At 41.9% G+C, this 24411-nt stretch overlaps 1 protein-coding gene across 1 annotated transcript; it reads left to right on the forward strand.

Moving 5' to 3' along the window:
• Positions 1 to 106: 106 nt before the first annotated feature.
• Positions 107 to 14880, forward strand: C11H3orf33 (chromosome 11 C3orf33 homolog). The gene is made up of 5 exons (XM_038347288.2): positions 107 to 5065; positions 6194 to 6253; positions 8553 to 8700; positions 10451 to 10611; positions 14019 to 14880. The coding sequence occupies exons 1-5, from the start codon at positions 4841 to 4843 to the stop codon at positions 14418 to 14420; spliced, it is 996 nt and encodes a 331-aa protein (XP_038203216.1). The 5' UTR covers positions 107 to 4840; the 3' UTR covers positions 14421 to 14880.
• The last annotated feature ends 9531 nt before the right edge of the window (positions 14881 to 24411 follow it).

Here is a 24411-nt window from a genome sequence, read left to right on the forward strand (position 1 = left end):
AACTTACGATTAAATAAAAGTTCAGTGAGTTAACAACATAAATCTTAAAGCAACCATTTTAAAAGAGAGATTTTGTGCCTTTGATAGACCGCTCTGTGGGAGAGCATTTCTTAATCTTAGGTAAGCACTTTATTCATAAAAATATTAATAATTATTTCATGCCAAATCAGGAATAGTATTTGCTTCTTTTTATTTTTTCTTTCTTTTTTAAAATTTATTTATTTATTATGTATGCAACGTTCTGCCTACATATATGCCAACATACCCAAAGATGGCACCAGATATTATTATAGATGGTTGTGAGCTACCATGTGGTTGCTGGGAATTGAACTCGAAGAGCAATCATCTCTGAGCCATTTCTCCAGCCCCCAGGTATTTCTGTTTTTTAAAACACATGCTTTTGGGGGGAACTCATTTTGCAACTGTGTGGGTACCAAAGAAATAGTATTACTGTTGGATTAGTCCACAGTATCTGTACAAAATTTTAAATATGAACTGAATACGATCACTTTTGTTTTTGTTTTTTGAGCCAGGGTTTCTTTGTGTAGCCCTGGCTATCCTGGAACTTGATTTGTAGGCCAGGCTGACCTTGAACTCACAGATTCTCTAAAGGTGTGTGCCAACACTGCCCAGCCTAAATTAATAACTTTTGATGAGCAAAGGCCAGGGAATTTCCCTACCCTAAACTACAAGCCTAGCCTTTGGATTTTGAAGTAGGGTCTTCTTGTGTAGCCCAGGATGACCTCAGATTTGCCTTAGCCCTGCTGCTTTGATCTCTCAGGTACTGCGATTATAGGCGTGTGCCGCTACAAACTCTGAAAGGGAATGGCAGACAAGAGATAAACTAGAATGGTGGTTGTTGGAAGGCCGCTGGTCAGAGGTTACCGTCTATCATGGCCTGGCAGCTTTCCCCAAAGCTTGGCAGCATGGGGACCATCCCCAACCCCCAGCAAGACTTTCTGTTCTCTACCTGATTTCTGGAGAATATCCCTGGCCCAGGAAGACTGACTTTGTCTGAAAGCTGTCTTTAAGCCTTGATGCCTGATTTATCTTTAGTATGACCCTCGGCACAGTTCCCTGCTAGAAGCCTTACCCCTGCTGCACATATGGTGACTTAAGCTTGTATTAGGAGCTTTGCTATAGGACCCAGCTGCCACAATCAAAGCCTCATGGTAGGGGTGTGGTGTGCCACTTAGTGCAAAGTAGGGTTTGTCCCTATATATTCCCTGGAGTAAAGTTGGTAGGACTTACTGAAGTCATCTCCTAGAGGACTGTCTGAGTTGTACTCACAACCGTCTGAATCCTGTTCCCTGCTTCTGCTGCCTCCTCCCTCATGGATCAGTGCACCAACAATCTGGAGGAAAAAGTGGGATCACAGGTAGCATTGGGAAAGGAAAAGAAAAAATGGAGTCCAGAAATTGTGAAGATGATTGAAAGGAGTGTTGTCCTAGGAAGCAAAAATAATGACACTATGGGTGGGACCAGGGACTTGTTCCCAAACAAATGTTTTTCTAACGTTTTCATATTTTTAAGATTATTTTATTATTTTATGTATATAAAAGTGTTTTGCCTCCATATATGTATGGGCACAATAGGCATGCTTGGTACCCAGGAAGGCTATTGGATCTTCTTGAACTGGAATTAGAGACTTACGAGCTACCATGTTGGTTTGGGGGCTTGAACCCAGGTCCTCTATAAGAGCAGCAAGTGCTGCTAACCATTGAGCCAAATCTCCAACTCCAAGAAGATAATATATTTTAATATTTATTATTGTAAAAATTAATTGATCAACTTCATTATTTTGTCTTTTATGAAAACAAGAATTAAATGTTAATTCTTCAGGGTCGGTATCAAAGTAATTTTGCTAGTTGCTCCTCAATCTAGAGTTGAACAACAGCCCTCTGGCAGCTTCCTTTTTCTCAGCTCTTCTTCATCCATCTATAGTCTTCATTACATGTATATAGATTTCTTGTAAAGTGTAATCAGAAAATAAAACTTTCTCTAGGATAAATGGTATCTCCTGAGTGATGAATTTGTTCTTCTCCATTATCTAAGCCACATTCCAACAAATCCTGTCCATCATAGTCTGCCTACCACCTGCAGCCCAGGCTGTAGAAGTGCTGCGTGCTCAATTTAAACTAAAGATGTCCTATGGGCATTTCTCCTTTAAAATGAGCGGCGGGAGCTGAAGTGATGGCTCAGACTGCTGTTCCAGAGAAACCCGAGTTCAGTCCCATCACCCACACGGTGGTTCACAGCCCTCCATAACTCCAGTCCCAGAGCGTCTGGTGCTCTCCCGGCTCCTGTGTGCACTCGGTGCACATCCATATGCTCAGACAAAACAGCATACACATAAAGATAAACAACTCTATAAAAATTAACAGCTTCCAGTTACTGCCTTGGCCCAGCACTACAAAAAGTCAAATAGAAGAAAACAAAGAAAGGCTCTTCCCTGGAGCACTGCACCTGCCCACTGTGGTCATCATCATAGGTTCCAGACATGTGATTCACCATACTATTCAAAAACCCTCATATAAATTAATCAAGAGGACCCATGGTTTTAAAAGGTAGGTGTTTGGTAATTCCTGTTTTATACAAAAAGCAGAGGCACAGGACAAAGGTAAGTGATTTTCCTTTTTTTTACCCCCCTAGTTTTTCAAGACGGGATTTCTCTCTGTAACCCTGACTATTCTGAAACTTACTTTGTACACCAAGCCAGCCTCAAATGCACATAGTTCCACCTGCCTCTTCCTCCCAAATGCTGGGACTGAAGGCATGCATCATCACACCCAGCGGTAAATAAGGATTGATAGTGCAGGTAGTCCAGCTACCACCCCCACCACGAAACAGCTGAGCTGCTGGTGCTGCTCTCCCATCCCACTCAGCTGCTCCACATCACAGCCCCTTTGCATCATCTACATTAGCTCCCAAACAAGGACAAGCTTCAAATTGTGTCTCTCATTCTTAGGGCAGTATACCGATTGAGTATACTAGTTTATATCCTTTGGTTCATGACCTTATCCTGCACTTGAGATAGACCCTTAAAAGTAAACACCCACCTCTCATGTGCCAAGATTATAAGCACATACCTGATTGGTGTGTGCTGGAGGGTGAATCTAGCACTTTGGGTAAGCAAGCGCTCTACCGACTGAGCTACCTCTCCAGCCACAAGAGTGAACTTTATAACTAGGAGAGACATCATCTTTTAAACTTGGAAAACATGAGGAAAATTTAATAAAATGTTAATGGGGAGAAGAGGTTAAAACTGGGAGCTGAAGTAGTTAAGAACGCATACTGCACTTGTAGAGAACCTGAAATCAGTTCCCAATACCTATGTCAGATGGCTACCTGTAACTCTAGCTCCAAAGGAATTCCTAACCTCCACTGTGTCTGCTCAAGGGCACACAGACACAGAGACGACAATATAAAATTTTTACAGGTATTTTTAAAGGTCAAATTTTGAGGTTTTTATTTAGGTAAATTAAAAGAAAACGGGGATGTGTGGTAGAACCTTGCCTAGCTAGGCGTCCTGGGACACATCCCTGACACAGGAAGGAGAGGAAGGGTAGCAAGATTTAACTAAAAAGGCACAGCCTGAGGTCAGGATAGGCCACAGCGATTCCACCGGAAAGTAAAGCTGACGGGAGTGGCCAGTACTGTCTTTTTTGAGATAAGATTCACCAGCTTTGTTTCCTAACTTTCCGAGCAGTCCTTAGCACTCCAGAGGAATTTAACCAGGAATTTAACCATAATGAACTTGGTCCTGTGATAAGAAAGCATAATTAGATACTTCTTATCGCTAGAACTATTTTCCTGTTGTCCGTTTGCAACAATATAGGAATAGTAGCTTCCTACATTAAGAAAATTGTACTGTAACATTTTTTAAACATTTAAATAGAGGTGATAATATACTGAACCCATGTCTAATTGAATAACCTTACCAAGATTTCCAGTACTTCTAACATAACTGTCCCGTTTGGGAGTGTCCAGGGCACTCTCAGGTGTGGTGATTTCCTTAAAAACAAAATCTCCACCCATAAAGTCAGGAACAACACTGAAAGCCTCTCAGCGATCACGTGTGAAAAAGCAAGGAGCAGTGCAACCAGAAAAGCGCCCCCACATCTGTGTGCAGAGTTCTCACTGCACACGCGCAGATCGGAAAGTGCCCCCACATCTGTGCAGAGCTCTCCCTTCACGCTAGCAGATCTAGTCCCTCTGAAAGTCAAGCTGATGCCCAGAGACTCAAAGCCTCCACCATAAGTGGGATGTCAGAAATTACCAGGTGCAACGGGAAAGATCAGATCTTTCTTTGGGCCAAAGTTAAATTTATTAACACAATATGGATAGGTATATCTCCATCTCTCTTTCCTTTATTATTTTCGGCATTAAAAATGTTTAGAAAGCCAGGCACAGTGAAACACATCAGTAGCCTCTGCATAGAAGAAGCGGAGGGAGGAAGATTAGTGTCCGCAGTGGCCAGTTTCAACTACATAGAAGGGGTGTTTCAAAAAGGAGCGGAGCTCTGTGGTAGAGAGTCTGCCCCACATGTAGAAGATCCTGGGTTTGCTCTTCAGCACCATTAGATATGGCCGATGGATCTCTGAGTTCGAGTCCAGCTTGGTCGGCAGAGCTAGTTCCAGCACAGCCAGGACTACATAGAGAAACCCTGTCTTGAAAAGCAAAAAATAAAAATAAAAGCTTACAGACAAAACAGCAAGAATAAACGAATCGTGTATGTTTACCCAGATTTCCTAATTCTTAATACTTTATCCCATTTTTGTTGTTTTGAGTCAGTGTTCCGTTGTCCTGGCTGGCGTGGTACCCCCACAGCACACACTTCATGTACACAGCGGGTGCAGACGCCCAGGAGGGGAGGGGACCGTGGGACGCGCGGCGCAGCTCCCCCTGCCGCCCGCGGGAGGAACCAGCGCGGCTCGCTGGACGCGGGAACATGGCGCGGCCGCCGGCGAGCCCCGGGTCGCAGGCGCCCGACCCGGACCAACGGGAAGCCAACGTGGTGACGCGTGTGTCGCAGTGGGCGGACAGCCACCTGCGCCTTGTCCAGGTGCCGCGACCCGGCGGGGTGGGCTAGCCTGAGCGGGTGCTCGCGGCCGGCCTCGAGGAGGACCGGCAGGGACCGGCATGGCCGGGGAGGCGACATCGCCTCCTTTGCCGTCCGGGCCAGGCCTGCTTCGTTACGGCCGGGCTGACGCGGGGCCGGGGACGCCACGGGGGTCCAGGTAACTCCGGGTTCCGTTCGGCAGCCTGGAGACCCAGAGAGCAGGGAAGCCTCATAGGCCTTCTGGGAGCCTTTTCCCCCGCAGGGCTGGGATTCGAACTAACTTAAGCATTCTAGTGCTTACCACTGCACTATATCCCCAGTCTTGTTTTGTTTTTAAGTGAAATGAGAAGTCACCGAAATTCAATCAAAGAAGTAAAACTTTTATAACCAGACTAACACTAGAGACAGGACCGCTAATAAGGTCCTGGTGGTGATGTGGGCAAAGAGGGAAGCTGCCGATGTGTTGATGGGAGTCAAGGAGACAGAAGCAAAGGCTGACAGAGCATTAGGGAAGAAGGCAGCTAGAAGCCAGGAGGGGAATGGACTGGAAGAAAGAATTTTTCAAAAGTTCCGCTGAGAAGCTGAGGAAGTTGAGCTTTGCAAATGCGTTGCAGCTAGGCAGCCTGAGGTCCAAGGTTGTGCCTGCTGACATTCCTTTTGTGGCTTCATCCTTAGTCTACCTGTCATTTAGTAGAAACAAGTGCCAAAGAAATACACATATCATTATTAACTATGCTAATGTTAATATTCAATCATTTACATACATGTTTACCCAGCATGCTTGCCATGGTTTTCTACCAAATGCATAATTTACCATGGATGTAAAAGACAGAAATGTTAGGTCAGGGGTGCATTCAAGGACTTCATAGACCAGGTCAAAGCACTCAACACTCACATCCCTGTGCGTGCCCCATCGCCAAGGAAGAACTGGGGAGGAACACTAAAGGGGTAAGAAGACAGGACACTGCACGTGGGGACACAGCAGAGCGTTCTGAGCTACCACCTGAGGCAGCTGCATTATTTGAACTGGTCATGATCATGAGAGCCGTCTCCTTCCCCTTTTCTAAGTTAGTGTGTTCGCTGTTGCAAATAATAACTGACAGGAGTCAATCATGAAATCTCTTTCTGTAGAACATCAGCACGGGAATGGCCATAGCTGGGATCGTGTTACTAATGAGGAGTGTCCGTCTGGTGAGTCAAAACTGGCAGGGGCAACAGACAGTGGATTTATTGCCATTCCAGGCAGCTTGTATCCATACTGCGAGACTTTAAGTTCTATTTTAGAATAATAAGCATATTTTTAAGATCTTGGTTAATGTTTAGAGCAGTGACTATATTTTACAGTCACAAAATTATGTGAAATTTTATAGTTACTTAATTCTACAGACTATTTGCATAATCATATTTTTAGATTTAGAAAAATAGTTCCATAAAGGATTTAGTTTGTTAAAATAATATAGTCACTAAACTTGCATTTCAGATTCTGTGGATTGTCTTGTGTTTTTGGTTGACTTTTTGAATGTATTATGGATTGCTTATAAGAGACAATAACAATTGGATAGCATTCTAATTAGTTCAGAGTATTTTCCTGATGTCTGCTGAACCATTAACCTAAATGCTAAAATGATCATGCCTACATATACGGAATGAGTAAAGAAAAAGCAAGCAGCTTAATAACATATACATTTTTATTTATGCATTTATGCAGCCGGTCCTAAATTGTTGTTGCCTCTAATCACATGATTAGGACCCCATGAGCTGTTTCAGCTGCTCCACACACCATAACCTTCCAGTACACAGATCTCGGTTTTCTGTCAACAAAATGGAATTTAGTTGGGTATGGTGACTCATACCTGCCTTTCTGGCCGCTAGGGAAGCTGAGGCAGGATTACTACAAGCTCATAGCCAGCCTGGACTGCTGTTGTGTTCCAAGTCAGCCTGGAAAACAAAACCCAAACAAACTAGGATTTGTCTTATTTCCTTGTCTGGGTAGGGGATTGTTGGTACTGATGACATCTTGTCTTTTAGGCAAAACTATTTCTCATGTATTTTGCAAATAAACTATTATTTTTAGATAGAAATAAAATTCTGATTTTTAGTTATCGAACTTAAATGGTCAAGTGATAGAATCATTTATTTAATTTGAAAGGTTACAACTTGCCAGCTTAACCTGGAATGGTTTCTTAGGTAGCATAGGGGGACAGAACCTCAGTAATGCCGGTTACCATTTATGGCTTTCACACTGATAAATCTGAAAGCAAACTTACGTAAGTTCTTTACGTATGTCCACACAAACAAGAAATCCAGAGTGGTCCTTCTGAATCCAAGTTAAAAGTAAGTTCTGGGGCTTTGAGGTGGCTCGGTGGTTAGACACGCTCACACAAGCCTTGGAGACCTGAGTTTGATCCCCAGAACCTGTGTGAAGGTGGAAAGAGAGAACATAGCTCCACAAAGTTTTCCTCTAACATCCACATACACAATGTAGCGCGCGCGCACACACACACACACACACACACTAGAAATTTTAATTATCCCAGCATATAGATAAAGCTCTTCTCCCTTGCAGAGAAAATACGCCATAGCATCAAATATTCTTTTTTAAAATAGATTTCTTTCACTATAGTTCTTTTTTTTATTTTTTTAATTTATTTATTATGTACACAGTGTTCAGCCTCCGTGTATGCCTGCAGGCCAGAAGAGGGCACCAGATCTCATTAGAGATGGTTGTGAGCCACCATGTGGTTGCTGGGAATTGAACTCAGGACCTCAGGAAGAGCAGTCAGTGCTCTTAACCTCTGAGCCATCTCTCCAGCCCTCAAATATTCTTTCCTCTCAAAAGAAAGATGGACAGCGCAATGCAAGGTTCTGAGCTAGCCACGATGCTGCATGATGCTTATTGAATGATACAGTTACTAACCCTGGGTACCGAGTAGGTGATGGGTAAAAGGAAATTTCCAGTGTTGGCTTACCCTCTCCTTTTCTTTTTAAAGATTTGCTTTGTCTCCCAAATGATAAAAATAAAAAAGTCTTACCAGCCAGGAGTCTAATTTAATTCAACACAGCTTTGCTCAGGACTCCCATTTCACACCTCATATATGCAGTCTTGAAATAGACATGGATGAGTAGCAAGCCTTAACTCTCCGTAAACATTTTAAGCTATTTACAGTTTTCATATATGCGTGTGTGTGCATGTATTGAGTTTATGTGTACCAAATGCAAGAAGAGGGTGAGGGTGTCAGCTCCCTGGAACTGGGTGCTGGAAACTGAACTTACACCCACAGCGAGAGCATCAAGTGTCCTTAACTACTGAGCCATCTCTTCAGACATTAGAAACACTTTTGATTAAGTATTAAAGTGTTAATGCTAAAGCTTATTAAATATTGATGCGTTAAACTTTTCAATGGCTATGTCTTCTTGGTAAATGCTTAGATATCTTCACATGTTATTTTCATTTTAAGTGAGAATTATGTTTTTCTTTGTAAATCAACAGACATCAAAATTTACAGCCTCTTCAGATATTCCAGTTGAGTTTATAAGGAAGAAAGTGAAGCTCCGTGGCCGATTACACCGGATAACCGAGTGTGGTCTAGAAATTGAACATATTCCTATTACTTTACCTTTTATATCTTCGTGGAAAAGTAAGTAAGATGCAAGAATTGTAAAACTAATTGTTGTAATCATTATTATGGTATTTAATAACTAGATGCTCTTTATTTTTGTATTTTTAAAGATTTATTTATTAATTATGTATACAGTGTTCTCAGTATTCTGTCTGCATGTATGCCTGCAAACCAGAAGAGGGCACCAGATCTTATTACAGATGGTTGTGAGCCACCATGTGGTTGCTGGGAATTGAACTCAGGACCTTTGGAAGAGCAAGCAGTGCTCTTAACCACTGAGCCATCTCTTCAGCCCCCCTAGATGCTCTTTATAAAGGAACAGAAATATGCTAATTTCTGATCATTTTCATAATCTATGAAAGTCTGAATCATGGCCTTACTTACAAGAAATTGTTTAGTTTGGCTTTAGAGCTCTGGTCTTCCTTCTCTCTCTGGTTTTAGCCGACTGCCCAGTCTTTCACTTAGGCCTTTTGGTTGGTTGCTCATCCCACAAATGATGACAGCCTGTAGTGGCCTAGGACCTAAGATAACGGTACCATGCGGAATCAAACAAATATGGTCCTTCTAATGCTTACAGCTTACAGTCTTGGTGGAAGACAGAAGTGGACTGCCATGTGGGTGCTGGGAATTGAACCCAGATCCTCTGGAAGAGCAGCCAGTGCTCTTAACCTCCGAGCCGTGTCTCCAGCCCCCTGACATTTCACATTCAAACCACAGCATTCCACCACTGGCCCTCATAGGCTTGTGACTACTTCGTGATGTAACTAACAGTTTTTAATAGTCCCAACATTGTTCGGAAGTTTGAAGTGTTTTTTAAGACTTAAGTCATCTATCTCTTCAATGTGACCTGTAAAATCAAAAATCAAATTACAAGCTGGCTGGGCCTGGTAGCACATGTCTTTAATCTCAGCACTCAGAAGGCAAAACCAGGTTAAAGTTTATTTGTAAAAATGGCCTCCCTAGGTGAAGGGAGTGATATATTAGGAGGTGTGACCTTTTTGAGGTAGGTGTGGCTTAGTAAGAGGAAGTGTGTCACTAGGAAGTGGGCTTTGAGGGCTCAGTGTGTCTCAGTTCACTTCCTGCTGCCTACCAATCCAAATATAGAACTCTCAGCTACCTCTCCAGCACTGTCTGCCTGCATGCCTCCATGCTTCCCGATATGACAATAATGGAATAAACCTCTGAAACTCTGAGCCGGCCCCAATTAAATATTTTCTTTATAAGAGTTACCGTGGTCACGGTGTCTTTTTGCCACAATATATCCTCAAGACAATTTCTTTTTCTTTCTTTCTTGGTTTTAAGACAGGCAATCTTGGCTGGTCCTGAACTCCCTATGTAGACCAAGCTGGCCTCAAACTCACAGAGATTCACCTGGCTCTGCTTCCTGAGTGCTGGGATTAAAGGCCTATCTGGCATAAAATATAAACACCTGGTTTATACTTGTATTATTTTAAAAGAAAATTTAAGGGCTGGAGAGATGGCTCAGTGGTTAAGAGCATTGCCTGCCCTTCCAAAGGTTATGAGTTCAATTCCCAGCAACCACATGATGGCTCACAACCATCTGTAATGAGGTCTGCTGACCTCTTCTGGTCTGCAGACACACACAGACAGAATATTGTATACATAATAAATAAATATTTAAAAAAAGAAAATTTAATAATAAAACTAAGTGGTCTTAAATTTAGAGTTTGAGTATTTATAAATAATGTGTGTTAGGGGTTTAGAGGTTGGCCTTGAAGCTAAACTGCTTTCTACATTACTTTCTTAGAAGAGCCATGTGGGGTTTTGCTGGTTAAGCTGGCTGGAGTAGAACTCACTGAAACCGGTAAGGTCTGGTTACAGAAAGAGCTAAAACCTTCCCAGCTACTGTGGTTCCAGCTTCTTGGAAAGGAGAATTCAGCACTCGTTTGCTACATTCTAGTGAACAAGGTAAGCAGTGTGAAAAATACCTGACCATGTGTTATTCGTAACGTAAGTAAATACTTATTTAGTTGGCATTTTGAGTATATAATGAACTTTTCAAACTGCTAATCACGGTTATGCGGTGTAAAGAACAAGGTATTTTATATATAAATTTCTTCTTCCTTTTTTTGTTGTTTGCTTTGTTTTGTCTTGTTTTCAAGACAGGGTTTCTCTATGTAACACCCCTGGCTGTCCTGGGACTTGCTCTGTAGACCAGGCCATCCTTGAATTCACAGAGATCCACCTGCCTCTGCCTTCCAAGGCTGGAAATAAAGGTGTGCACCACCTTTATTTATAATTGGCACTATAAATTATAATATATATAATATATATAATTATTTATAATTGGCACTATATAAATTTCATTGTAAAATTTTGTGGATGTTTATATCAGTCAAATAGGAGTTCTAAAGGGGCTGGAGAGATGGCTCAAGCACCTAAGAGCTCTCGCTGCTCTTCCAGAGGACCTGGGTTCAATTCCCAGCTCCTGCTTTAGGCCATTCACAACCACCCATAACTCCAGTTCCAGGGGATCCAATGCCCTCTTCTAGCCTCCATGGGCACTGCACCAATGCACATAGACCCACAAATAGACCCATAATTTAAAATGTCAAAAACTAAGGCCTGGAGATGGCTGAAGAGATGGCTGAGTGATTAAGAGCTCACATTGCTCTTGCAAAGGACATGAGTTCGATTCCTAGCACCCCAATCAAGCTGATGACAAGCACCTGTAACTCCAACTCCAGGGGATCAGGATCCACAGGCACATGTACACATACACACAAATAAAAGTAATAAAACAAATATTTTTGAAAATTAAATAAATAAAAATAATGGGGCTAGAGGGGCGGCTTGGTGGTAAAGAACCCTTCCTGCTCTTGTAGAGGACGTGCGTTTGGTTTCCATCACCCACACGGCAACTTACAAAGATCTGTAACTGGAGTTCCAGGGATCCAATTTCTTCTTCTGGCCTATGAAGGCATCAGGCACATATGAGCCTCATGTACATACTTGCGAGGAAACATTTGTAGACATAAAATAAAAATAAATGTTGTAAAAGTAATCAAAATGAAGATATAAAATGAAAGTTATAAAGAAAGGAAAAAACTTTTAAATTATTAATGTTTGGCCATTGCTAAATAAAGGACTATCTACGTACATTTACATATGCATGAGTATATTATATCACATTGTTACTAGACATCATCTAGGGAGTAAGGCTTGACAACTGGAAGTTACAAGGAACAAGGATGTTTTCTAAAGATAAATATTGCTCCATCTGTTCCAATATCCTGTGTGCTCGCACTCAGAGGCTGTAAAAGTAAATGTCTTGGCCATGTTACTTCAAGCATGCAGAAGACCATCCTCTGGGGTTGCTGTTCTCATTTACAGGTGGGTCTCCAAAGGATGAGAGTCGCCTGGACCAAAGGGAGAGTTCTTCCTGGCTCAGAAACCCACCTGCATTCCTAGTCCTTACATTGTTTTCTAGGAGAACAAACGATGCTATGCACAGAACATGATTCAAGTGCTTCTCTGCTTGAATTCTATTAGTGTGTGAGACTTGTTTTGGCTTGGCTCAAGGAAGTGAGCTTATAAAATGTTCTAAACTGCGACAAATATAATAAACCTTTCATGGACCAAAATTTACAATTTACTGTACCTAGAAAAATGTTTTGTTTCAAAGTCTTTTTTTTTTTAAGATTATTTTATAGACTCTTAGAAAATATTTCATTTAAGTCTGGAATTTTGACTTTTACATTAATTTTATATTAATTATGATTGCCTTTTTGAAAATGTGGATGTGTGTGTGATGTGTGTTTGTGCGTATGTCGGCTTGAGTGTGTGTGTGTGTGTGTACACACTCACATGCACATGGAGGAGCCTGCCAGCAGAGGGCATTGAATCCTTCCATGCTGGAGACACCTGACTTGTTTCATGGGTGCTGGGATGAAACTCCAATTCAAATGATTGTGCAGCAAGCACTTGTTTTTTTTTTTTGCTTTTTAAAGATTTGTTTTTATTTATGTGCACCTATCTACCTGTGTGGGTGTCTACATGTGACCAGAAGAGGGTGTTGGATTTTTTTGGAGCTGGAGTTACAGACAGTTCTGAGCCGTCCTGTATGGGTGCTTGGAGCCAAACTCCAGTCCTCTGAATGAACAACAAGCATTCTTAACCTGCTGGGCCATTTCTCCAGCCCTGTAATTTACTTCAAAATGAAGCTATCAATACTTGATTTTAATTGATTTTTGTTAGGGTAAAACAGGATCTGCTTTATCCCTACGATTTACTATGGAAGTTTGCTTATTGATTTCATTACAAGTAGAATGATAGTGGCTTACAACTGCAACTCTAGTTCCAGAGGATCCGGTGCCCTCTTCTGTCCTTGGCAGGCACTAGGCATGAAGGTGATGCACAGGCGTACACATAAGGGCAAAACACCCAAACACGTTTAAAAGAAGAAAAACAAATTCTACCTGCCAGACCCCCCAAAACCTGTGACATTTAACTTTGCAATTTAATGCTGTTGAGTTCGTTGTCACTTATTTACTTATTAGTTAATAGTTCTCTTTGTTTTGTTGTGGGCTCTTATTGTACAAATCTTGTGCTCTGTTTCTCCTCTATACAGTCAAGAAATTGAGTGGCACATTCTATAGTTTACCGTTCCAATGTTTCTTTGGATTAAAGATCAATGAGAATCTTTGAGCAAGTTTTGCATGTGTATTATGTCAAAAAATAAAATCCTTCAATTTAGCAATAGCCGTTTGGGGCTCCTCTACCCTTTTGTTGTTTTGTTGATCTGTTTTCTTACTTATTTTATGTGTGAGGGTCATATGTTTATACAGGTGTTGACGTGTGTGTGTGTGTGTGTGTGTGTCTGCATACGTGTGTGTGTCTGCATACGTGGAGGCCAAAGGTTCATGTCAGGTGTCTTCCTCAGTTACCATATCTTCTCTTCCTGAACCCAGAGATCCCTTTCTCAACTAGGCGGGATGGCCGGTGAGCTCCAGGGATTGATTCCCCGGTCTCTGCTCCCCAGCCCTGGGGTTATGAACCTGACTGCTACACCTCGCTTTTTGTCCGGATGCTGGGTATCTCCAGGTCCCTGTTTTATTGTTGCCACTCTTTTGTTTGAGACAGGGTCTCATTTTGGAGTCTAGTCTGACCCTGAGTAAATAAGTAATCCTCCTGCCTCAGCCTCATAGATGCTAGGATTGCAAGCCTGTGCCCCCAAACTTGACCTGAAGAGCTTTGTGTTATACATTTTTTTTGCTTTTCTCTAAAATGATAAAATTGCTGAATTTTAAGGTAAATAAGATAACATGAGTATAGTAACGATTTATTAAATCGTTGGTTTCCTTCTTTTTATTCAGGGTGGATACTTTAACGTGAATCTGAATGAGGAAATTTTGAGAAGAGGCTTGGGCAAAACTGTTCTTGTTAAAGGGTTAAATTATGACTCAAAAACCCACTGGAAAATCCACAGAAACTTACTTAAGGCTGAACTGACAGCCGTAAAGAAAGGAGAAGGAATATGGAAGGAAGAGTCTGAAAAAGAAAGCTATTTGGGAAAATTCAAAGATTCCTGGAGAGAAATATGGAAAAACGACAATTGTTTAAAAACAAGCAGACCAGATTTCCACTTGACCAAAGACAGTTATTATAACAGGTTTTGGAGGGCTTATGGAAGCTGGAAGGACCACGTGGGCAACTTCTCTTTAGTTCTGAAACTCAGAGAACTCATGAGCCGACTGCACTTCAGGAGAAAAAGATGAAGCATCCTTGAGGCCTAGAGGTGACCTCTGATGAGTGCATGACTCCATGACCACTTTTTGTTGAGTCAAAATGAAAATTTCTTCAGGTGACCAAAATTCTAGTCTAGTGGTCCTTAAAGATTCAAAACACTGTTAACACCAAAATCAATTTGAAAGAATTATGATCAATGTAATATACTTTCAGGAAAAAAATGGCACACTATACAGTTACCTGGTAGAACTAGTGTTTTGCCTTTTTCTTCTCCTGCCCTGCCCCCTAGTGCTGTGGATTGAATGCAGGGCCTCATGCACTCTGGATTCACTAACATACCATGACTCAGTCTCATTGCCAGCCCCATACTGCTAATGTCTCAAGAGAAAGTTCAAGTATTGACTATTAAATTAGTTATTTGGTACAGTCAGATTTAATATTTGTTTTTCAATTTCATCAACTTTATAATAAAGGAAGTTTTGGAATGTTTTCTTTCTTTCTTTCTTTTTTTTTTTTTTGGTTTTTCAAGACAGGGTTTCTCTGTAGCTTTGGAGCCTGTCCTGGAACTAGCTCTTGTAGACCAGGCTGGTCTCGAACTCACAGAGATCCGCCTGCCTCTGCCTCCCGAGTGCTGGGATTAAAGGCGTGCACCACCGCTGCCTGGCTTGGAATGTTTTCTTTCTAAGCCACTTTTTCTCCCAGCGTCTTTCTAGCTGCTAGTGAGTTTGGGCCAGGGCCATTCTTGGGAATAAAGATAGCTAACCTCTCCTGTTGTTAGATGAGAGGCTTACTCTTATGACAGAGGACGAAGTTGGCTCCACAGAGTACAGAAAGGAAGGATCTTTAGGACACCACTGAACCCTGAACAAGCCAACTCCTTGTTAGGTGAGAGAGTCAGCTGCCTTGATAGCAAAGCCAGTTTGAGCTGAGCATGGTGGTACACACCTGCAATCCCAGCACTTGCTAAGTAGAGACTGGAAGATACAGAATTAGGGCTAAAGTATCTTTAGAAAACAACCAAAGAGAATTTAAAATCTTGATCTTGCAGTATAGGAGTGGTAGCACTCTGCCAGGGCGTGATTGATAGCTTATCAGAAGTTTATTGATTAATGTTAAGACTGTGAACAGCAGGGCAATGAGAGAGATCTGATAGCTTGCATTTGTACACCTTAGAACATTCCTATACTCTGAAACATTTTTATTCTCAGACCTTTATAACGTGCGTGTACACACCTTAGGTGACTTGCATGTGTATACCTTAAAACACCTTCTTGGCCCCTAAAACATTGCTATCCTCACATCTTGCGCTTTGCATCCCAAAACACCTTTTATGTCAACATGGTAAGAAGTTACACTGAAGTCTGTTTTGTGAGGTTGTCCCTTTCAAACTGGCAAAGCCTCCCAGCCATCAAACTGCACCAGAGTTCTTGAAAAGGATAAATTTTTACCTGAGTTATTGATTTAAAAACGGCAGAGAACTTACTTAGGAGGGAATAGGGTTGCTGCCAGGAGCCAACTTGTCTTTCTACTATGAAAACTCTTTTTGATTAAACATCGAAATGCTCCAGATCTCTGAGCATTTGATGGCTGGCTATTGATTATATATGTTATGACTACAGTGTAGGATCTGCCTGGAGAGCTGAGAGGTTGGGGAGGAATGTTTTATCCAGAGTCCTCCAGCTTGCTGGACTGGTTTTTAACTTAACAGGTGAGATTTATACTTGTGAAAGACAAAGAACAAAAAATTGTTTGCAATAGAAGCTTAACAAACCACTGTGAAGAACAGCTTACAGGAAAGGCTTTAGGTCAGCTTTTGCTAATCTGGAATAATCTTTATAACCTTAAATTTTTATCTTTGTATCAAATATATTTTAGAGCAGCGTTGAATCACATATACAGCATGTTGTAACAGATTTAACCATTTATTTATCATCATTTAAAATATTTGAGACTTATTGCTTCCTTTGTCTGGGAGGAGATACAATGAACAGAGATCATTACGACTGAGAAACCATTGTAGCTGTTTAATGCATTTTTAATGCAGTAAGTACATGTACACATACATGCAGTTGAGTTTGAGTTACAGGTAAAGTTAAATAAAAAGTGGGCGAGAGGAAGCTGGCTTTTTTATCTCGGACTCACAGTTTGTAACAATACAGATATGCACACATCTTTGAGAGTTGTGACCCCTTTGACAAACCTCTGTCTCCAAAAGTATTTACATTACAATTCATAACAGTAGCAAAATTGCCGTTATGAAGTAGCAACGAAAATAACTTTATGGTTGGGGGTCACCACAACATGAGGGACTGTATTAGAGGGTCATGGCATTAGGATGGGTGAGAACTGCCTTAGAGTCTGTTTTCTCCTGTCGTTTAAAATCCATGATAAAATGTGGAGTGATAAACTGCGCCTCGGAGAAGCCCAAGCTTGTGCCTTCCTGTGCTTCTATTCTTTTCTTGAGAGCATTTCTTCCTATCTTAAATAAACCCTCAACTCTGCCTCATACTGATCAGTCCTGAAATTCTTTTTCTGTTGTGGTTGTTTTGTTTTGTTAAGATAGGGTTTCTCTGTGTAACAGCTCTGGCTATCCTAGAACTTGATTTCTAGACCAGGCTGGCCTCGAACTCACAGCGATTCATCTGCCTCTGCCTCCCTAGTGCTGGTATTCCAGGCGTGCACCACCACCGCCCGGCCTGAAACTTTTTCTGTGTTGAAATCACGCGTACTGGCTCTGCCTGAGTCAGGACCCTGAAACCGTAAGGGTACTTACTCTCCGGAATGCTGGGATGACTACAGAGCTGTTCGTCTGTCCTCTAGCCCTGACACTGGTAGGTAGTCCAGGCTGGTCTTGAGTTCATATTCTGGTGTAAGAAGATACACTGCCAGGGGCTGGGCGGTGGTGGCGCACGCCTTTAATCCCAGCACTCGGGAGGCAGAGGCAGGTGGATCTCTGTGAGTTCGAGACCAACCTGGTCTACAAGAACTAGCTCCAGGACAGGCTCTAAAGCCACAGAGAAACCCTGTCTCGAAAAACCAAAAAAAAAAAAAAAAAAAAAAAAAAAGGAAGATACACTGCCTATAGCCAAGATGCACATTATTTTGTTTATTTTCTTGTTATAAATACATGTGATGTGTCTATAAGGCAAAAGCAACTCCTTCTCATTCTTCTTCCATCAGGATCTTGCTGTGTTATGGTTTGGTCTTGAGCTTCTAGAATTGGAGTAACAAGTGCTTGTGAGCCACTGGATATGGGTGCTGAGAACAAAACTTGGCTTCTCTGCTCCAGTGCTTGCTCTTAACTGCTGAGCCATGTCTGTAGCCTCACAGAACCTTTTTTTTCCCCTAATCTAAGCTTTCCTCCCCAAATGATGCTAAACTCTGAAGACTAGTTTTCCTAAAAGTTTGCTGAGTTTAAAATAACATTTACTTCAGAGCTTGGTAGCATGCTTACCCAGCATGTTTGGGGACTTCAGACAAGAAAATAACTTTTAAAATATCTAAGAGCCGGATGGCGGCAGCACATGCCTTTAATCCTAGAACTAGGGAGGCAGAGACAGACTTCAAGGACAGCCTGGTCTATAGAGTAAGTTCCAGGACAGCCAGTAATAGACAGAGAAACGCTGTCTTGAAAAACCAAAATAAAAAAAATACATACATTAAAAACTATCTAATGTAAAGAAATAAAGCTAAGACGATTATATGGTTTGTTTACTTGTCTTTTCTTTTTTTTTTTTTTGGTTTTTCGAGACAGGGTTTCTACTTGTCTTTTCTTTAAACTGCACTTTCTCCTTTATTATGTTTGTGTGGGAAAATCTAACCATTTGGGTTTATTGGGGGGGGGGTTAAGAAAACAAAGCAAACATGTGTTGGTAATAAAGAGTGCACCCTATCAGAATTCCGAATAGACGGGAAACAGCACTGGCTTCCTTGTGTTGTAAACCCTTTCCCTCAGTTTTTCAAAGCTTTAGATTTCCATTCTGTTTTACCACTTTGCTCACTTTCTTTCAACATCTATTTCCGCTTTTTTTTTTTTTTTTTTTTTTTTTTTTACTATCTGTAAGGATTAAGCAGAGAATTGACAGTGTAGTTTAAGATGGAAATAAGTGTATTTCTTGATGGGAATACATAGTCTCAAAGTTTCAATATTATTTCCTATTCTGAATAATGTACCTCCCTTAGACATCTTTTCTAGCCAGAGGAGAAGATACTGACTTTGTGGGAGGTCTTTCTGGAAACAAGAGTCCAGAGGGGGGTTCTGAAGCCCTTAGAGGAAAGGGGGCTCTGTTCTCAGCTCTGTTCTTTGCTTCCTGTAAGATACTTCAGCCCCTCCAGGAGGAGGATAAATGGTGGGGGAGGGAAAAGTTCACTTTTATTAGCACATTTTTTTTTTCCTTTTAAATGCTGTAATCTTATGAGAAGAATTGCTGGATTTAAGAAAAGCTAGAAGTTCGACTGATGAATTTACTTCCAGCAAAACCTACTATTTTCTCTTTATTTGGCAGTCACAGGATACAGTGCTTCACCAAGACACAAATGTGAAGCTAGAGAGCCATGCATGGGGGCACAAGCCTTTAATTCCATCACTAGAGAGGGGCTCTCTCTAAATTTGAGACCAGTCAAATCTACAGAGGGTGTTCTAGGCCGTCCGGAGCTACACAGTGAGACTCTGTGTAAGGACTCAGTAGAACCCACTCTGGAAAGAGGGAACAGACCTCTTAAAGTTGTCCACTGGCCTCTACATGCACATTGTGGTGTGCAGCAACACATACCAGAATACACACGCGTGCACACACACACCAGAATACACACACACACACACACACACACACACACACACACGCACGCACGCACACACAGACGGGGGATTAGGGAGGGAAAGAGTAGCAATAAATAAAATTTAAAAAATGAGGACTGAGCCGGGCGGTGATGGCACACGCCTTTAATCCCAGCACTCAGGAGGCAGAGGCAGGCGGATCTCTGTGAGTTCGAGACCAGCCTGCTCCAGAACAGGCTCTAAAGCTGCAGAGAAACCCTGTCTAGAAAAACCAAAAAAAAAAAAAAAATGATGAGGACTGGAGAGGCAGCTCAGGAGTTAGCTAATAACACTCTTTTAGCAAACACAGATCAGACACACACAATGGTGTGGAAAACTTGTGTTTTGTGTTTCTCAGTGTTCGTCAATGGAGTTTTCACACATTCACAAAAGCAAAACAGAATGAAGCCTGTGTCTTTTTTCCTCATCTATAATGGGAAATGTATATTTGCTTATGAATAACATAATAACTTAGACACCACCATATACAAAGGGGGAAAGAATTTTAATGGCTTGTTATAGGAAACATGAACATCCCGTTTAAAGAACAGATCCTTTAACGGTGTTACAAGTACAGGTAAGGAAAGAACAGCGAGACCTGAGCCTTGAAAACACCCTGCCCTTTACATAGCAAATGCATTTCTATGTCTGATAAGAGTAAAAGGAGTTGTTGGCACTTTTGAGAGCTTATTTTGTATCTAGCTGTGATGGAAGTTCCTGTTTGTCAACTTGACTACATCTGGAATAAACTAAAACGCCAAAGTGAAGGGAACATCAATGAGGGAGTTTGCTTAATTTGCGGTGGGAAGATCTACTTCTAATGTGGATCTTTGAGTCAGGATAACCCACCTGGGCTGCACCTTCTGCTGAAAGCCCCTATCAGTACCTGGAAGAGAAGCTTTTCTCTTTGCTTACCTACTGGCTTCAGGTCCCAGTTCTCCAGGATTCCAGTGTGTACTGAAGATCAGCAGAGACATCCAACCTCCTGGGCTGAACAACCACTGGATTCTTGAACCTTCTGTTGATAAGCAACCATTACTGAATTAACTGGACTGCAGCCTGTAAGTCATCCTAATAACCCCTTCTCTGTATCTATCTAGAGATTCATTCTATAAGTTCTGCTCCTCTAGAAAACACGGACTAATGCACTGACATTTTGCTAAGGTCTCAGACACATTGGCTTTACTTAGTTACTCTGAAGTCATACATTTTTGCCAATAAACAAGATCACAGTTCTGGAAAAGTGTGTAAATAATATGAATGTACACATTACATCGACTCCCCCAACCCAATTTCTGGGTAGATAAAATTGACTAAATCTAACACTTTATACTGAGGAACTAATGCGCAGGCTTCATTATACTATTTTATTTTTGCAAATGTGTTAAAATCCCTTCCATCGATAGCGAAAAGTACAACCCTCCCACAGGAAAGCTTTCCTACTCGTGCCCCCTTTCCCCCCATCTTCAGTATGACAGCTGGTCACATAAAAAATAACATGCCTCTCCTGCTTGGTGGTTTGATGTGAGATCTTATTACTTGTTCTTAAAAGTCTTGAGCAATACAGAAAGTCAGGCCGTAAGACCAGGTCCTGCTCGTTACTTCTCAAGTGCTATCTATACTTCAGCTAAGACTGATGACCTACGGCTGGTCTTGGCCTGGCCACCTCTTGAGAACTATGTTTTGAAAGGGTGACTCTTCCCAGATAAGCTCCTTAAGTCAGGTTCCTTGACTTCCTGATGCATTGATTAAAACAGAGGCTCTTGCTTCTGACTGCAACTCCGTATTATTGCAGTTAGATTGGAGTGCTTTCGGTAGGGTTCTTTTCTCCCCTCACATCCAAAAGTACTGGTTTTTGCGCAGGTGGGACAATCTCCTTCCAACACACACATATTTATTAGGAGCGCAGTTTTCTTTACACATCTTTCTCAATGTGCAGCCTAGCAGGCCCAACGTCGGGGTACCAGACACCGCTTGCAGGATTCTCTGGGATCCTGATTGTCAGTGCACGTTCAGTATCAAGCCAGCAGCGATATGTAGAAATCTGGTAGTTATTTAGAAGGGAGGCCCTGCCGGGATAATTAATGAGAGGCATCCCTTAGAATTTAAGGCTTAGATGGTGAAGAGGCGGAGGTGGGAAAGATGCCGTCCACCAAGCAGTTCAAGGCATTTAAGACAAATCATGTTCTCATAGTCCTTTTGCTGCATTGAAGACTTTAAATCTAGGGACCCTGTCCAGGGCTTTTGGTGACTTTTACAGGGGTGAGATCCTTGTGTCTGGGGAAGCAGGGAGATTCAAGCCTGGATTTCTTAGCAGACCTGGATTAAGATACCAGCAGGAGTCCCTTGATCTTGGGACCTTGGAAAAGCCTTAGAATAAAGGATTCTAACTTTTATGACAGGAGACCATCTAGGAAAGGTCCTAGACACACAGGATACATAGGTAAGAAGAATTTTACTGTAGATTCTGTTGCCTTGAATTCCCCTTTAGCCAGTCCTGGGGGTGGGGGCTGGGAAGGGATGATGGTGGTGGGTATTGGAGGTACTATTTGCTTTGTTTTTCTGTTGACTCCAGTACCATGGAGAAGGTTATGCAATCACAGGGGCTGGTAACTCGTAACCCACCATTTAATAATTTTGTTACTATTCTCTCCCTTTTTTCACAAGCAGGGAAAAAAATTCACTCCTACTTCCATAAAGTTACCAAAGTAGTGACAGTTCCTTGTTTGTAATCAGTGACATACCTGCTGTTTGTCACTCTGTGACCCCGCCTGTCCTGGATTTCACTATGTGTTCCAGGCTGGCCTTGAGCTCACTGTAACTCTCATGCCTCCTTAGTGCTAGGATCACAGGCATGAGCCACCATGTCTAGCAATTTAATTATCTTTCCTCAATAGTGTTTTTTAAAAAGCCATGTGAGAAAAGACAATCTGTGATCCCAGATGGAAGAAGGAGGATCAGAGTTTCAAGGATAGCCTCTGCTACACAATGAGTTCGAGGTTACCCTGGCCTGCAGGAGCCTTTGCTCAAACAACCAAAATGGAAACGCGCTAGCACATGCGAGTACACACACACACTCACACACATATTTCAAAACATGCACGCTTGTGTATGAGCTCATTAACTTTACAGTTAGTAATTAGAGGGGTGGGGGAGTAATAAGGGCCAGGAGCTAGGGTTTTAGCTTAAGGGTTTATTTTAGAGAGCAGGAAGAGGGGCTGGAGTGATGATGGCTCAGTGGCTAAGAGTACTGGTTGCTCTTCCAGAGGACCCCCATTCGATCCCTAGCACCCACAAACATCTGGAATTCCAGTCCCAGGGGGTACAACAACTTCTGGCCTCCATGGGCATCAGGCATGTACTTGCTACAAAGACATACATGCTGGTGTTGTGTGACACTATTTTTCCTGGGGAGACACAATACATACATCTATTCACCCCAGATAGCAAGCCCACGACAGTCCAGAGTACACAGAATACCAAAGTCCAAACAGGTGAGCCTTAAGTTTTATTTAGGTTACTTACAGGAATACAGGTCACTTGCAGGTTCAAAAATGACTCCAAGACAGTTGCATCACCAAAGCCCACCCCAGCTCACAAAAGCTGGAAATCTGGAACACTCTGTACAATCTGCAGGCAGATGGACAGGTTGGAGGATGTCCTTTCCAGATGTAAGAGTTGATCTAAATCTCTCCTCGCTTGCTAGGATGGCTTCTGCTTCTTCCAGACAGCTGGTCTGGTCTCAGAGTCTCCTTTGCATCCCACTTCATTTCCACCGACAAGGACGTTTAGCTTTTATTATTCACCAGGTAGGGAGAGGCCTAGTGAATCCCATCAGTTTCAGGAACTTCCTCAAGTCCGAAAGGTTGTTTATCTTCTTGTTTAAGGAACTTCCTAAGGATGGCGTATTTCAATCCCCGGGCGAAAACTGTTAAACAGCAGTAGGCAAAACACAAAACACGTAAGATAATACAGATAACTTTAAAATAAATTTATAAAATGTATTACAATAGTGCAAAAGATCTGAGCTCACTTCCAGGTTTGAAAACTCAGCAAAATCCGATTCCTGAGCTTGAAATCCCACCAATCCCCTCCCTTGAAAGCTACTACCCCAAGATGCTCTAATGTGTGTCTTCTGCTCAGTTCCCGTTGCTTCCTGCCTGAGCAGAAGCAGCCACCCTCTTGCGTTTTTTTTTCAAGAAATCTCTTAGGTGAGGTTTGTTGTGTGGTGTGACTTTGTGGTATTCCTTGGCTCCCGGCTGCCAGGATACCTTTCCTCTCATAACTGCAACACTTCCATTGGGGAAGCCTTTCTCTTCAGAACTGTAACACAACTTTTCATTCCTTGAAATGTGGCGTGATTTAAAATTTTTAAAGTTCACGAACTACAGAAATAAACAGTACCAAAATCGAGAATCCTTGGAATAAACACTCTTGTCAAGAAGTTTGTGTTTGAGTGTACTTTTTAACCTGTGCATCAGAGAGCTTTCAGTTCCAGAAGACAAACACAGGAGGCTGAGCGATGGATAACCATGACTGATGAGGAGTTTAATTATCTTGCCTTTTTTTTTTTCTGTTCGCCATGGTGATTGCCACCCAAACAAAACTCTAAACAACCCTTCTCTACACACACACAAAAAAAGCAATTTGGAGGCAGAAAATGACCTGCCAATTTTTTTTCCCCTTTTCTTGTTTGTTTACTATTTATTTATATATTTGGTGCTGGCAATTATATTTAGGGCCTCAAAGTGCATGATGCATTTACACCCTCAACCCTATTTAATTTCTTGTAAATTGGGTATTTGCGGTCTGGTTAAAGAAAAAAAAGGAGCAAAGAAAAACTTGGGATTTCTTTCTTTCTTTCTTTCTTTTTTTCTAAATTGAATTCTTCCTTGCACTGTGCTGCTATTCTGGTGGCTTTTTCCTTTTTCTTTTCTTTTCTTTTCTTTTCTTTTTTCCTTCCTTCCTTTCTTTTTTCTTTTTCTTTTTCTTTTTTCCCCCTGAGAGTCCAGGATAGCTTTTCAGGATAAAGTTTCTTTTTGCCCATGGTGCTTTGCTGTTGACATTGTAATTGCCTCTGTTCAACGGAATAATACAAATGGGTTGTTTCTATGGTATCGGCTGAGCGGGGATGAAAAGGTGAAATACTAGATCTTGTGCTGAGGGGTCACAGTGCGTCCCTCCTCCCACCCTCCAACCGTCTG

The sequence above is a fragment of the Arvicola amphibius genome, chromosome 11, assembly GCF_903992535.2.
Source record: "Arvicola amphibius chromosome 11, mArvAmp1.2, whole genome shotgun sequence".
Classification (NCBI taxonomy): Eukaryota; Metazoa; Chordata; class Mammalia; order Rodentia; family Cricetidae; genus Arvicola; species Arvicola amphibius.